The 15,596-nt window shown below is 50.3% G+C and overlaps 1 protein-coding gene across 1 annotated transcript in view; it reads right to left on the minus strand.

Annotated features, from left to right (window-relative positions):
- Nucleotides 1–3,290: 3,290 nt before the first annotated feature.
- The window catches only part of LOC308059417 (cystathionine beta-synthase-like), a 33,535-nt gene continuing 21,229 nt past the window's right edge, over nucleotides 3,291–15,596 (minus strand). The window contains exons 7-16 of the mRNA XM_080376747.1: nucleotides 15,052–15,121; nucleotides 13,695–13,786; nucleotides 12,458–12,583; nucleotides 11,334–11,418; nucleotides 9,600–9,705; nucleotides 8,930–9,001; nucleotides 7,582–7,716; nucleotides 6,908–7,016; nucleotides 6,099–6,183; nucleotides 3,291–3,590 (exon numbers count right to left, since the gene is read on the minus strand). Coding sequence (XP_080232873.1) covers nucleotides 3,493–3,590; nucleotides 6,099–6,183; nucleotides 6,908–7,016; nucleotides 7,582–7,716; nucleotides 8,930–9,001; nucleotides 9,600–9,705; nucleotides 11,334–11,418; nucleotides 12,458–12,583; nucleotides 13,695–13,786; nucleotides 15,052–15,121 — 978 coding nt within the window. The 3' untranslated portion in view covers nucleotides 3,291–3,492. The remainder of the gene's footprint in view (nucleotides 3,591–6,098; nucleotides 6,184–6,907; nucleotides 7,017–7,581; nucleotides 7,717–8,929; nucleotides 9,002–9,599; nucleotides 9,706–11,333; nucleotides 11,419–12,457; nucleotides 12,584–13,694; nucleotides 13,787–15,051; nucleotides 15,122–15,596) is intronic.

Below are 15,596 nucleotides of genomic sequence, written 5' to 3' on the forward strand. Positions count from 1 at the left end.
GTGGTCAGCCCGAGCTCCCCTGGGGCCATTTGCTCCCTGGTATGATAATGTCTTAGCCTGAAGTACTAATTGAGCTTGTTGGAAATGTGCCCCTCAGTCTTGCAGAACAATGGGATGAAAAGCAAAGACATCTTGCAGCAGATGGGACTGTGGGGAGCAGCAAGAATTTTGGAAACATGCACTCCCCCATATACGCGCGCACACATGCGTACCCCTCAGAGCAGGGGGTGTCTGGGAGAAGAGCGTGGGCTGATGCTGCAGGACTGGGCTCCATCTCCTGCACCAGAGCTGGGCACTGCTGCCCGGCCCCTGGCCTCCTCCTGTGGCACCACCCCCCCATGCCCCCTCCCCCCCCAGCTCCTTAAGCCTGAAAATCCCCATTCCTCTAGTAGGTATGTCGGAGCCCCGTACCCCACAGAGCCCAAGAGCACTGAGTTGGGTGGCCGCCTCTCCCTGGACACATGAAATACTGATATGGCCTTGGTATAGCCTGGATAGCACCAGCTGTCCCTCCTGCCACCCCGAATGCTCGACTCAGCACCCCGGGGTGCCAGTGGGGCAGTGCTCTGTCCTGCTGAGTGCTGCAGGCTGCATTTGCATCCTCAGGGTCACAGCTTATGGCAAACTACAGCAGATACCATTCTGACATCCCTGGCCAGGGCAATGCCACCACCATCAGATGTGCCTGCTGGAGGCAGCCCCCAGGGTCAGGGGCTGGAGGGCCTTGGGAGTGCACCCTGGTGAGCCTGGCTCCAGCCCAGGTGGTGCAGAAATGTCCTGAGCTCACACTCAACTTTATTAGTTGCCAGTTCATAGATAACATACAGAATCTATTGTAAATATTCATAGTTAATATTCAGCAGTTACTTCACCCCTGCTGGGATGCAGCTGCCTGTCCCGTAGCCTGCCTGCAGCTAGCAGCCACTGCCCCACATGCTGCTGCTGCTGCTGCTGCTGCTGCTGCTGCTGCTGCTGCTGGGAACACTGGGGTTTGGGCTGAGCCGTAGGGGCCACGCAGACTGCAAAGAGGTTGAGAGCTGCAGAAGCCTGGGCTGTCATTACATGCTGCTGGCCTGTCTGCCATCTGGGGTTTCAGCTGGCTGTTTTTTGAGAGCTGCTGGATTTTGCCCACCTGGGTAAAAGCACAGCCCCACACACTACATGCTCAGCGCGCCGGGCAGCAGCCTGCTCTGCAAGCAAACATTCAGCTCAGATGCATCAAATACTGTATTCGTTCCTGTTCAAACTCACAGTAATGGAACATCTTTTGCATAAACATATGCAGTTTCTGAGAGGACAGCCCATTAGCATGGCTAGTCCCCCACAGTCTTGGGTACTTCCAGACCACTGAGAGAGCTGTCTTAGGCTCTGGTTTGCACACACATGCACATGCAGCAGCAGCAGCCTGGAGCTCTCATTCCAGCTGCAAAGCTCTCCGGTGTGACCCCAGGCACCCTAAAGCTTCCCTAACCCCCTGGGAGAGACCTGCTGTGCATGCAGGGACTTATTTCTGTGTGCACTTAGAGCAGCCTGTTCAGGGGCAGGGTGGCAGCAGTCTCCAGGCGCAGGCAGGTCACCCTCTTTGAAGGTGCCCATGTGTCTGGAGCAGCCCACAGACCTGTGTCACACCTAACCTTAAAACTCATGAGCTGCCTTCGGGGCAAGAGCTATCAGATTGGGGTGCTTGCTTAGGAGGTGGGGGATCTGGGAGATGGAGAGGAGCTCCCAACCCCCAGTGACAGGGAGGTCCCTGTGGAGAGATGTGCCCTTGACTGTCGGGTGTAGGCAAATCTTCTCTGTCAGTCAGGTCTACTGCATATTACAATCAGGGTTGTCAGGAAGGGTCTGGCATGTCCTGGGCTTCAAAGTGGTCCAGATTCAGACTCAGTTCTACTCTTCATGGGGCACTTCAAGACTTCTTCATGTGAGTTTGGAATACCTGCAGGGACTAATATCCTTCAGTTTGCAACAGAGTTGCTAAAAGAAATACAATATAATGAGGTTGAGCTAATCCGTTTTTACTTTTTCTGGGCAAATGTGATTATTACTCAAGCAAAAACTTGCAGGTGGTCTGATACAGCTTGTGTCACTCAGGAAACAAAAGACAGCAGAGACACTCTTCCTAAAAATAAATACTTCAGCATTCTATAACCTAGTAACAGTCTCATACAAACTAGATTAGATGGAAAGTACGGACTAGGCACTTAACAGCAAGCCAACACTGAGATTGGTTGTTGCAACCTTGGAGCAGCTCCTGAGACTTAAGGAAAGACTGCAAAGCTCTTCACATCCTTTGAGAGCAACTCCCCCAAACCAGGTCTCAATGGCACTTCAGTTTGGTCCCACAGGCTGCCTTTCACATTTGCTTTCATTTATGTTTTTACACAGCCATGGCAAATTGCTCTTCTGACCTTCATTATCACTCCTGAGACATAATACCCTGACAGCAAAATTAAGATCAGCCCTGCCTTCCCCTCAGCCCCTCCATAATGAGCTCTCAGGATGCATGGTCATGAGATGACTGTTCCAGGGTGCAGGGATGAAGCCATATCCCCTTCCCCAGTCACCATGTTGCGAGAATGAGTCTTCACTTCTTGAACGGGTTTGGTTCATTGTCACCTCCTGTGGGACTGTGGGTGAGGCACCTGGTGCCACCAGCTCCCCCAGAGATGAGGAAGGTGCTTCCCAAAGGCCAGTTGCCACTGCAGGAGCGGTCATCCCACACCGGCTCAGCACCTCATTTCCCTGCCCATCACAGCCCTCAGCTGTCCCTTCCCATCCCTCCTGCCCAGCTCCCCACCTTTTGCATACTGGGGCGCTGCATCCCACCCGTTCCCTGCTCCTCATCACTCCCCCAAGGTCCTGCCTCTCCTGCTGCCTCTCTGGCCCCCAGAGCCAGAGGTGAGGAGGAGGGTCTCCTGGGGGTGTCTGCTGAACTTGGGGCCTCCAAAACCCACCGTGTGTAAACGAGGGGTGAACTGGGGCAGGCACGTGCAGCTGTGATGTAGCTTGTCCCTAGCCCTGCTTCTCTCAGGGCAGAGTCAGGCTCTGGCCCTGGTTGGACCAGAGAGGCTCATGGCACCTGCAACACCAGCAGGGCATAGGAACTACTGCTAGCAAGCACACCAACCCTGCCCCTGCTAAAATCTGAGCAATAACATCCCCCCCCCTCCCCCACGCATGCACACACACAGACACACACACAGACACACACACACACACTTTCTCTCTCTCTCTCCCTCTCCAGCCCTGGGAAGCTCCACATAACCACATATGGCTATTAAACGCAATTTCTTTAGTTATCTTCTCTTTAGTGATATTCTGGGTGGCATATAGCAGACAAATGGTTATTACATTACAATTTTCACCTAGTCATTTTGAGAAACTCTCAGCTGGATGAGCCCAGAAGGCGCCCTGGGCCAGGGGGCTGGAGCTGGGGGCAGCTGCCTGTGCCGGGGGGTGGGGGGAGGTGGGTGCAGCCAAGCTACTGCGCTACTTCTTGTCATTTCTGCTGACAAAGGTGAGGAGGTCCATCGCTGTGACCACACCAAACACCATCTGCTTCATGAAGGAACTGCCATTTCCATTGACTGCAAGCACAGAAAATGCCAGTTTAGTGGGGGAAAAAAAAGAATACACACACCACCCCCCACCAGCTGTGCAGAGGTTGCTGTTGGTTTATTAAAAGAAAACCTTAACGGGGACAGCAGCTGGCTCCACTCTGCCTCAACAGAAATGACTGATGCAGCCTTGGGTGTGTTGCTGGGATCACGTAAGGGAGGTTTTAGCTGCAAAAATTGCACATTTACCAGAGCAGAAAACTTAATTTCCCAGTTGTTTTCATCAAATCTCTGTTCCAGTCCTGCTTCTATCACCACAAAATTTTTCAGGCCAGACTAATGAGACTCTTTAAGAGCAGCAGTGAGACCCTTTCTACACTGTTCTTATCCTACACCATCATTAATAAAACAGCATTGCAACAATTGCTTTAACTATCTGATAAATGTTTTCTTAAATAAAAGTAAAACTAGCCACCAGAGTCCAAACACGAGATAAAATGCAAGCTCCAGAGGTATGGGAAGAAAACTACAAATAAGTGGGTAACTGTGACAGTGTTAAGACAGCAGCTCTGGAAAAGAAAATGAGTGTTGTGTGAACAACAGAGCAAGAAGCACTGCATACAGCTGGCTGATAGTTTTTGGTGGGTATCATTTAATTTGAGCCTACTATTTATTTTATATTGAAATGTGACACAAAACAGATTTTCATTATTTTATGGCAGCATGGCTGAGAAAGGGAATTCTGCCTAGCATTATTTTTGTGAGACAATTGGAAATGGACATCAAAGGCAGTTTTGAATGACAGACTTTTGTCTGCAACATTTTGTGGGAACGTGGCTGGGCTTGCAAGCCAGCTTTAGAGTTGATGGAGCTTCAGGGCAGCAGGCCACGGAGATACAAGCAGAGGGGCCGGTCTGTTTACACACGGTGGATTTCAGACACCCCGAGTTCAGCAGGCAGCCCTTTGATGGCAGTCAATACAGCGCAATATTGTATGCTGCTTACCATAGGAATGCTTTGCATGTTCAATGCATAATCCCATACAATCAGTATAATTACACCCTTCAGCTCTAATTTAGAAGAACTAAGCATGGGTCTTCTGACTGCTTTTTTTTTTTAATGTTGCTAACATCTTAAACAAAGCAACTCCCTCAAGATAAGGCCAAATTTGTACCTCTAGAAGTTCTACAGTATAATGGTACTGGAAAGGTGTGTTAGGTCAGATTTGCAGAACAGTGTCTTCCACCATACCTGTTTTGGTCAGAGGAGCAACAAGGCGTGATCCCTGCTGCCATGGATGTGTCAGCAACCCTCACGCTAATGCGGTCCTACTGCACGTGACTGTGACTCTACTGGGTCGGTTTGCTTCACAGAGGAGGGGGTGGCTGTACAGTGGTTTGAGAATAAGGCAAAGCTGCTGGTACGGCTGCTTTATTGGACTAGCCTAACGGTGCTCCCGAATTGGCAGAGCATTCATATACCCAGTCGGGGTCCAGGTAAGGCTCAAACACAGATGCCCCAGGCTGCGTGCATCAGCGAGCATTGTGCCTCCCGACTCATGCCCCTGCCACAAGGCTTGCTTAGGATCCCACACATTTGTTCTCAGCTTTCTCAACTTACCCTGGGCCTCCAGGGTAGGTGTCTGATAGCACCCAGCACGAAAGGTCCCTTAGCATATCAATTTACCCAGACCCCTTGGGGCACACAGGCATAAGGACAGCTCTTGGCTGCATCTCCAGGGGTGGCGGGTGGGAATAGGGGCATTCAGAGGAGATGGCGCAGCCTCTGGGCATGCACAGCAGGTCTTTAAGCAGTCAGATAAAGACTGTGTTGTCTGTTCCCTTACATTTTCATGCCTGAATTCCACCTAGGCATGATGTAATGTGCCCAAATGCTCCTTTTGACCTTGCCCTTGGGATACTAAGTCTATGAAGGTCCCAAACTTCCCCCTTGTTTCCTCTGTTGCCCACAACCAGCAAGGCACTGATTTGAATTCAAGGTCAAGAGATTAAACAAGTATTGGAGGCCTGAGCCTACAGCTGCACAGCAAAGGAACTGCACCCCAAGCTGCTTCCAGTCCACCTTGGCTGTCAGAGGGGACGAGATGAATTCCCACACTGAAAACATTCCCATCCCCAAAGGTGGGTTTCCACGGGAAACTATGAGGTGAGGGGAAGGGATGGAGCTGATGGGTGCTTCAGCATCACCCCTGCATGGGGGGACAGCACAGATCCCATGGCCATGATCTGGGAAGTACTCCTGCAGGACACACATCCGGAAGCGTGCTGGTCCCCGGCTCCTGTGGCTAAGGCTTCCTCCCTCTCCCCTCATCCCTGTGGTGTCAGGAAAGGAAGCGGGTGAAAAGCCAGCAGTTCCTGGGCTTTGCAGGGCCACGGGGCAGAAATCCTTCCTGCAAAGGCTCAGGGGCTGCACGTGTGGAGCAGCTGCACTGATACCTGCCAAGCTCAGTTTGAGAATTTCCCTTTCCACTCTCAAACATTCGTACAAAGCCTGTACAGTGCTTCTGCAGATACCTACACTGCATTTGCTCGTGTACAACGATAGCAAAATGATCATTCTCCAGGATGCAGGAAAGCTTTCCAAGGCTGTCCTCCAGGCCAATCTAAGCAGGATAAAAAGAGATTTTATGTTTCACTTCACATTTAGAGGACAGTGGTGCGAAGCCTGACTCCTGCCTCTGACTGTAGCAGCGAGCGGGCAGAGCGGCACCCGACTGGACCATGATCAGGTGTGCCTCACTCATCCGTGCTATTGCTGGGGAGATGGGAGGGGATGCAAACCCAGCTTTGCTGTAGCTGAAATACAGCACTGTCTGCCTCCAGCCCAAAGGGCCTCCACGGGCCAACAGGAGGTGATGGCTCCAGCTCCCCTAAACCACCATTCATTTACCTCACTCCTTCTCTGGACAGGCACCCCTCCCCTGCGCGCCCACAGGACCTGCTCAGTGTCCTGTCAGTCCATGCCTGTTGCCCCAGCCCTGCTGAGCACTGGCAATGGCTGGGCTCTGATTTCAGAGGGTGTCAGTTCCCCAGCTGGATGAAATCCTCTGGCAATGTAAGATAGGGAGTGGACGGTCACACACTTTGCTCCTGGCAGGAAAACTCCCACCTCTGAACGCCACAGGCTCAGCAGCATTTTTGCAGGTGCCTGTCCTTATTCTCATTTCCATGATGTCACCACCACCTTCCCACCTCTCTCTCCCTTCACCTCTGTCTTTTCATTGACCTCTTCTCCCAGCTGCTGTCACACCTCAGGGTGGTGGTGCACCTCTCCCCCTCTCCCCATCCCTGGACAGTGGTTGTCACCAGCCACAGCCTTAGCGGTACCTTTGAGAACTGGTCATAGATGACCTTCGTAACAGGGTCTGAGAACTGTGCGTTTCCAGCCAGCACTGAGGTGAGGGTGTTGCTGAGGGTCACCATTCCCAAAATAAGTCTGTAAGGGAACAGGGAGTTTTCCAAAAGGTCAGACCTAAGCTAGGGCACATGTTTTATGTAGGGGCTGAACTGCTCCCCTTGAAGTCAATGACTAAATTGCTGCTGCCATCAGCAGGAGGCACCAGATTTCTCCTCATCTGAGCAGGACAGGAAGATCATTGTCCTGACCAAACTGTTGGTTTGACAGTAGTTAAAGTCTGGCATTGTAGTCCAGGGCTCAGCAGCCGGGAGAAAGAAAAGTTGTGGGGTCTCCAGCTGCTTATTTGTATGGGTTTCCCACCCAGGCTTCACCTTTCCTCTGACCTCCTCTTGCCTGTGCACTGATCCAACCTCTGCTGAGTCTGATGGGCACTGGATTTGTCTTTCACTTTAACTAGCTCATTTACAGGGAGTTTTCTTAATGAATATTCACAAGGAAGCAGATGATATCTTAAAAATATGTGTTGCAGAATCCAATGCAAGAGCCCTGTTAATGGATCAGTAAACGGGACTTTCTCTTTAGCTTCATCATAGCTGCTTTGTCTATGTGAATGGCCATCTCTGTAATGAGTAAAAATAGTTACCCTGATTCAGCAACAACAGGAGCTTGGTCATATCCCTTCTCCTGGAGGATCTCGATTGCCTTTTGACAGCTGACTTCTGGGAGGAGAATGAGAGGGGCTGAGAGATTCAGTTTCTGCACCTTGATGTTCCACCACCTGTTGAAAGACAAATGTCAGCACTAAGCTGTTAACTTGCCGTGCTCAGGGAGGCAAGGCCAGGAGGGATGAGATCAACCACGCAGAGATATTCCGCCTGCCTGCAAAGCTCACCCCACTCCTCTCCCCAAAGCAGTAATGCTACAAGTCCATCATGGCCAGGTCTTGTTGAAGCCAAGCTCTTTCCCTACACCCAGTGTTCATGCAGCTCCAGCGGTGGGACTGAGGCCAGAAGCTGGCCAGGTGCTGAGCTGTCCTGAATCCAAGCAAGTTGCTGAGGGCTTCATTTTGCAAGCCTGTGAGTGGGGCGGCCTACCAGTTCTGCCTCTTTGGTTTGCATCCTTGGTTCTCAAAATGCAGCATTTGCAGCTCCTCCAGGAAACGGCCTGGCAGAGATGCTCATGTGACTTATGAGGGACAAGCTATGCTTGTTTGCTGGGGACGATGGGCAATTCCCAACTCATCTCAGCCCTTCATCCTTGCAGAAAAGGCAGGGCAACGCTACAGGCTGGAAGGGCCAAGAGCAATTCTAGCTGGGAACAAGAGGCCTTGGAAATGAAGTTTTTTAGGAAATATTTTGGAATAACCATTGGTTATATTAACCCAAAGGACCAGTGACATCAGTAATACATGCTGTTTTTAAGGTGAGCCTAGGTGCTTTCTAAACAACTGGCATCAGCAGTTTCCCTGCCTTGAAGGGACTCTTCCCATGGCATCCAAAAGATAGCTGAGTTGGTCATCTTTCCTGGCCCGCAGCTCTGGAAAATGAAAATCTACTGTTCCCTGTCCCTGGAAAGACCTCCAGACCTGTTTGAATGAGTGTTTGCTACATGAGGGACCCATCTCCCCACTGTCCTGATGTTCCTTTGCACATCAGCTGTGGAGTAGAGAGAGGAGGTTGTGAGTGGAGCTAGGTGTCCACCTTATCTGTTCTTCTCTGCAGGGTTTAGGTGGCCTGGACAGTAACTGCTATGTGGGAGCAGACTGGCAACTTTAGGATGGAGACTTGTCCTTTATAGACTTTGATTGGAGAATGGAGATACCTAACTACTCAAAAGAGAGGAGCTGCTATTGCAGCCTCCCCAGAGGAATCTGGACTTAATGGTGTTTTTTCTAAATACTGAAAGATCATACTTTCCTTTGAAGATAATAATTTCCAGACGCAGAAAGCTGATCCCCTTAGCACAGTTTATACCAGTGGAAGTTGTCTTACCAAGGCTTGTGCTCCTGGACGTCATTCAGGAAACCATTTTTTGTCATCCACTTATCATTCAAAAATTTGGACCTAGAAATCACCAACAAAGAGCGAGTCTGTGAGCCTTCCAGAAGAAGTCGTGCTTTGTTTCATGTACTAGACCACAGCACTGCCCTGGGGCTCCCATGATTTTTGCAGCTGGCTGCTCTTAGCCCCTTTTAAGGTCAATGGGAGCTGCGGGTGCTCAGTAACTCTTAGAAGCATGCCAGCTATTTGCCTTCCTAATTTTAGGCATGCAAGTTCAAAAACTGTAGCTTGACTGATTCCTGCTCCGTGCAGCAAGTCAGTGACAAGAGGAAATAAAACCCAAGTGTCCCAACACCCAGCCCTTGATGTTTGCCGTAGTGGTATGAGATTTCTCCCTTTTGTTTTGGGTTTTTTTTTTTTTTTAATTCTTGTAAGCTGCTCAAGGGAGGCTCCCAGCTCTGGGCTCAGTCTGGGCACCATGGTACCAGAATTATCAGGGTGGTTCTCCAGCAGCCCACATCACCTGGGTTCAGCAGTGCTAAGCTCATGCCACTAAAAGACCCCATGGCCTCGACCCAGGTCATATGCAGAGAGTGAGGGGGAGGGCTATGGGAGCTCCCGTCATGATGCTGGAAAGCAGGCGAGGAAGCGAGAAACTCACATGTAGTTCCTGACAGAGTCGGGCAGGATGACGACACAACGCTGACCTTCCTTCAGGTCCTTGGCAGCCCGCACGGCAACCGACATGGCACTGCCCGAGCTGCCACCTGGGTGGATACGAAGAAGAGATAGAAAAGCGTAGGGGCTGCCCAGGGTGTAGGGCCACGGTCCTGACGTGTGGGGCACAGAGCTGCCCTGGCTAACGGCACAGGGGTGCCCAGGCAAAGCAGTAGCGGAGGTGGCACCTTGTACACCAGGGCAGCTCAAGACACTGGGAGGGGGAGGACAATCAGCTCCACTGCCTTGTAGGCTTTAGGGTCAGGAAGATGCAGGGACTGAAGGGACGTGCTCATATGGTGGCTCTTGGCGATGGGCCTTTGAGGCGGTGTAAGAGTGACCTTATGAGCTTCATGAACCACTTCTTGTGGTGGCTCTGCAGACTGGCTAAGGGCCATTCAACACAGGGACATTCATACCACTGCTGCCCATGCCGCACCCTTCCTCTGGGTGAGGAGGAGACCATGCCAAATCTGGAGCTTCTGGCTGACATATTTGACAATAAAAGATTGGCTTTAAATGCATTGTAAAGACTGAAAAAAACATAAACATTACATTCATGCTTGGAATACCAGGCCAACGTGATGGGAAGACTTAAACACTCCCTGTGTCTGTGTGCACGCATGTGGTTTGCTGCACGTAGGGAAAGCAGGTCCCTGCTTTACAGAGGCAATTCTTCCACCAGTAGTTTGAGTACTGGAAGTCAAACACATTCCACTATCTGTGTGCCAATTACACACTGCATTCAAGGCAGCACGTATTTTACAGCAGGTTAATTAGCACCAGGTCACATTTTTCAAACAAATGAGGAAAGGCCCTGAAAAATGCAGTTCAGGGAACATGAAGCTATTCACGAATCATAGTTGAGTTCAGCAAGTGGTTTCTGTTGAAACACAGTGACGCTGTGCCTGCGAGGTTAAATCAATGTTTAAGCATTTCATTACAAATGACCAGATCTTTTTCAAAACTCCTTCGATGTGAGTGCTTGGGACTTTTATCAGCTGTAACCACAAGCCTACATATTGTCTGGTCCTGGATGCAAACCTATAGCTATCTGCCTGGTGGCAGGGAAGGCTGAAAAAGTGCCGATGCTCTATAGAGGTTCTTAGGGTACAGGCAGGGCTTGTCTGAGGGCACCTGTTCATTTTGGAAAGTTGGTGGGATCCCTTACAGCTTGTTGTCACAGGGAGAAATACCCAGTAAGAACACCTTACACTTTCTTTACTTTCAAACCTTCCTGGTCCAAACCTGGCACCTCTAGTGTGGCAACCGTTTAACAACAGAGTATAGCTTCACGGTGTTGTTAACAGAATGACAGTTTTAGCCCACCCGTCCTGCCCTGAGTCCCATTAATCCTCCCTTTAGCCTGTGTAACACTACACTGCCAAGAAGAGGTCTTCGGCCTGAAGATCCAGTTCCATGTGCAAAAGTGCTCCAGTAAGAGGAGAGTTATTGCTTCTATAATTATTGTGGCCGATGAGTCAGATCCCAGACCACACGCTTACTGCCACACCTCTGAAGTCTATAGTGACCTACACGCCAGCCTGAGGTTCGGCTACCCAGCCCTGTTAACTTAGCAGACACAAAATGCAGAGAGCACCTACCCTGAAGTGTTTTGATCCCAAAAAGATGAGGTTCAGAAAGTTTAAGAGAAGCAACTGTTGTCATTGGTACTTACCACACAACAATCCCTCCTCTCTGATCAGCCTGCGAGACATGAGGAACGAGTCTCTGTCATTGCATTTATACCACTGATCAACCACCTGAAGAGAAAGCAGGAAGGTAGGTTCTTGGCGATGTTATTTCAGGCTGTCCCGACCCTCTGAGGCATGCTGTGGTGCTGACGCCTATCACATCTGGCAGCTTTGAGCTGCTTTCCACACTTGTTGAAAGCAAATATATTTGTCAGGGCATCCTTGGTCTGGAGGATGCCTCCTTGCTTGCAGGCACCCACTCTAGCTTTTCCAGCCAGCGCTCTTTCCTTGGAGAGTTAGGGATGTCTGACAGGTCCAGAGTCAGGATGAGGAGAGGGAATGGTGTTCATGATGTTCCGGGCTAAGCTACATCAATGGGCAAGATTTTGCCAGACAAAATCAGATCCAACTACAGAAAGAGTCTGGGGTTATTACAGGCCACAGCTCTAAAGCCACATGCCAACAGCAGAGGTGCAGTTAACATCTGAAAGCAAAATGAGTCTGGGGTCTGAGATTGTGGGGAACCTTTCTAACAATGAGGCCAGGGGAAACAGGCAGCTTGAATTAGGGCTTTAAAGCTCTGTGCCTGGTGGCAAGTGATACAATGAGAAGAAATTTGTCAAGAAGTGGTGTGAGGTTCATTGTCTTATGCAGCTTGCATCTTGTCTTCCAGCCCATAAATGGCACAAGGTTTCTATGGTGTGCATGTGGTGCCTGCAACAGCGAAGGCTCGGGAAATGCTAGCGTGATGAAGAGCAGCCTCAGCACTGACCGATTCTGTCTTCTGTGTTAGCACAGTGAAAAAGGTGCGCTCCGAGCGTTGGCGAGGCTGAGCTGAGGAGGCTGGTACTCTGACATACTCCTTGCTTGCCCCTGTATTTGCCTTCTCCTTTTAGATCAGCTATACCCAGATCTACTCGGAGAGATGCTTTACTGCCAGTGTCCCAATCCCCCCCCTCCAACAAGCTTATTCTGCACTAGCAAGGTTTACAAGTAGCCTTAGGGCTGGGCCACAGCTGGGTGCCAGAGCTGGTACCTCTGAACCTGGGAGTAGGCTGTATGCGAAGCTAAAGATGGGAGAGAGGCCACTCACCACACAGCTACTTACTGATCTGTCGAGGACAGTAGGGATGAAGTCATGCCCAATGCCCTCCACTTCGATGGTTGTGGTGTTTGTCCTATTCATCTCACTGGGCAGAGCAACGATGGAGCCATCGGGATCTACACCGATGATCTTTGATGGAAGGAATTTTTGTTAAACCACAAAGGGAGTTCAGAAATAGTCAAACACACAAGTCAAAGCAAAAATTACCCACACCCTTATCACCAATGTTTTTCTTCCCGTGATACTCATTGATATTCCTATCCACTGGCAGTATGGAGAGCTTCCAGGATAAAAGGGTACGGTTCCCCATTGGTTTTTCAGATAGATCCTAGGTAGTGCTCAGCTGCCGAAGAAGTGACCGGTGGCTTAAAATGTTATCACTCTCAAGGTGTTTGTCAGTGCCTCTTTGTCATCTGCTACTTCCAAACCTCAGCCCTTAGGACAGCGTGAGTGCTCCTTAATCCGCTCCAGTGCAAAGCCAGCCAGCTAGCTCAAACCTGTGGAAACTGGTGGCTACAGGCAAACTTTTGAATCTAGTTCTGCTGGCTGACAGTGACACCTCCCTGGTTGCTTATAACTTTATGTCTGGGCTGAGATTGCTTCCCTCAGCACACAGCTTAAGAAGGGGTGGTGAAGCTGCCCTAGACAAAGCTTCAGCAGTCAGCGAGGTAATCCAATGCCCAGGTCCACACCATCTCGATTTGTGTCTGGTGGATCAGGGATCACTCGCACACTGGCTACACCAGAGAAGTGGTAACTGTCAGGTCTCCAGTCTGCCTCAAAGCACAAGCTCTGCAGAATGAGCATCTATGACTGGTGTCAACCATGAAGCATGGAGGTTCTTGCGACAGCAGATGAGGAGCACTTGCACAGTCTGCACTCTTCCCTTCAGAGCTGCCAGAGTGGAAACTTTCAGCAGGTGGATTAACTGGGAGCAGTAATGCTGTCACCTGGGCCAGCCACTTCTGCAGTGGATATCAGCAAAGACCACCAGGCAGGTGGGATCATTAATGGGGCTGTGGAGCCTTTGACTTCTAAGGAACTCAGATGGATCTAGGTCAAGCTGAGCGTAACACCAAATTGCTTCCAACAAAAGCCAAGCTTGCTGTGAAAAAACAAACAGGTGGAGACAACAACTGCTAGCTCAGGTGAGCCATGGGGTTAGGATTGATCAAAAGCACAGGCAGGAAAACCCAGCGGGACCATGGCTCCCAGTGGGCAGCCCTGCCTCCCAGCTTACCTTGCATTCTGGGCATTTCTCCTTCAGCTTCCTGGCCACGCCAGTGACAGTGCCTCCTGTGCCAGAACCAATCACCACCATGTGGACCTTGCCTGCAGGTCAGGGAAGAGAGAAGCTTGCAGGGACCCAGCATGGCCTCCAGCACAGTCTCCCCTTTATTCAGGGCCCCCATGTCCCTCAGCTGCTAGAACCCCATGTGCAGGAAGGACAGGCAGAGGTTCTGCTAGCGGCCAAAGCATGGTCCTGCGGAGAAGCTCAGATAAGCTTGCAGGATCTGACCACAGTTAATCCTGCCTCAGCACAGAGGGCTGAAGGTGGCCTGCAAATCTTCCACTGGTGTCCATGATTTTCACATCTTTAGCATCTACTGGTGTAAGGGGGAGGGAGTATCTCAGCACTTCCAGCCTTTTCGAACCACGCCACACTAAAGCAAACACACATGTGAATAGCAGCACCTATTAACAGGCACGAGTTTTCAGCTAGTGTTAACATTCACAGTGGAGAGATGGCAGAGCTCTGCCCCGGCACCTGTGCCGGTCAGATGTAGCCCCACTGGCAGCAACAAAATTATACTGATTTAGGACTGGTAGGAACAGAATCAGTCAGGCCTTCAGAGCCTTATGCTGCAACTGCATTGGGAAAAGGGGACTTGTAATTCACAGCTGGCAGCCAGTAGGAGCAAGTCTAAACACACTAGTGGAGGGAACACTGGGACTCTTTTGCTCCTGTTGCTACCCGACTGCTTTAGTGTTATGATAACTGTTCTCCAGTTAAAACCCCCAAGTCTTGTTTACATTTTGCAGTGCTCCCAGTACTGGCAGCAGATTTCACTTCTATCAGCACAGACGTGGACTGGGATAGTCCTTTATCCTCCCCCAGCCATCACATCAAATGTCATTAGTCTGTGAAGTTTCAGTCTATTCTGATTTGCAAATGAGTGTGCTGGATCAGACACAGCCTGCCAGGCCCTGATGGATTTATATTCCCCCGTGAGGTCTCTTGGGCAATCTTGTGTTCTCAGCTGACAGGCTGCAGAGATGTTGTAGCCACCAAGAGACCTCATTCTTCCTCCTTGGGTAGAAACTGTATTTGTTAAGCCTCTGGTGTCCTCCCTCAGGCTTTTGAAATGGGAGGCTATAGCAGGGAAGCCCTGCAGGCTCAGGTGTGTCTGGAGTGGATTATGAGAGGTTGTAACACTCCGTGTGTCAACATTATTAAGGGCACCTTCACCTACAGAAGCCTTTTTGGCTGTTTTTCTAGACATTTAGGTCAATAAATGATGTCCAATGAGCCTCTGAGAGAGAGCTGTAGCCCTCTGCACATCCTCAGCACGTAGCAGCAACAGCGCAGACAGTACCTTCACACTGCTCCAGGATCTCCTCAGCTGTGGTGTCGTAATGAGCCAGGGGGTTGCTTGGATTTCGGTACTGTTTATTTCAACAGAGAACAGCATGAGTTACTGTGTGAAGCATAGGACAAATACCAAACTAGCAATAGCTCCCGATGAGCTTTACCCAAAGCATGCAACTTCCCCCTCCTCTCCCTGGCAAGGGGTGGACTGCAACCCAGCCAGGCCAGGTCACAGGTATTCCTCCTGGTTGTCACTTCGAGGCAGATTTCCAAGGACATTTGGGATTTGACCACACTGGAAGATTAAATGTGCCCACAAACACTTGCTGTCTGGCACTTGGTGTCAATTCAGCATGAGAATGGTGCGGCTGTCCCATACGCTGCATTGCCAGGTTTTGTGGGATCTGGTTATTTTGTTAAAGCCCTAGCTGCCAGAGGGAAGAAAGCTACTTGGTATTTTAGCTATTGCTTAGCTAGAAGCATTTTGACCTTTACTGGTGCATTGGAAAAGTTGAAAACACAACCTCACAATACTCCTAAAACCAAAAAAAA

This window comes from Falco punctatus, assembly GCF_963210335.1.
Source record: "Falco punctatus genome assembly, chromosome: 2".
Taxonomy (NCBI): Eukaryota; Metazoa; Chordata; class Aves; order Falconiformes; family Falconidae; genus Falco; species Falco punctatus.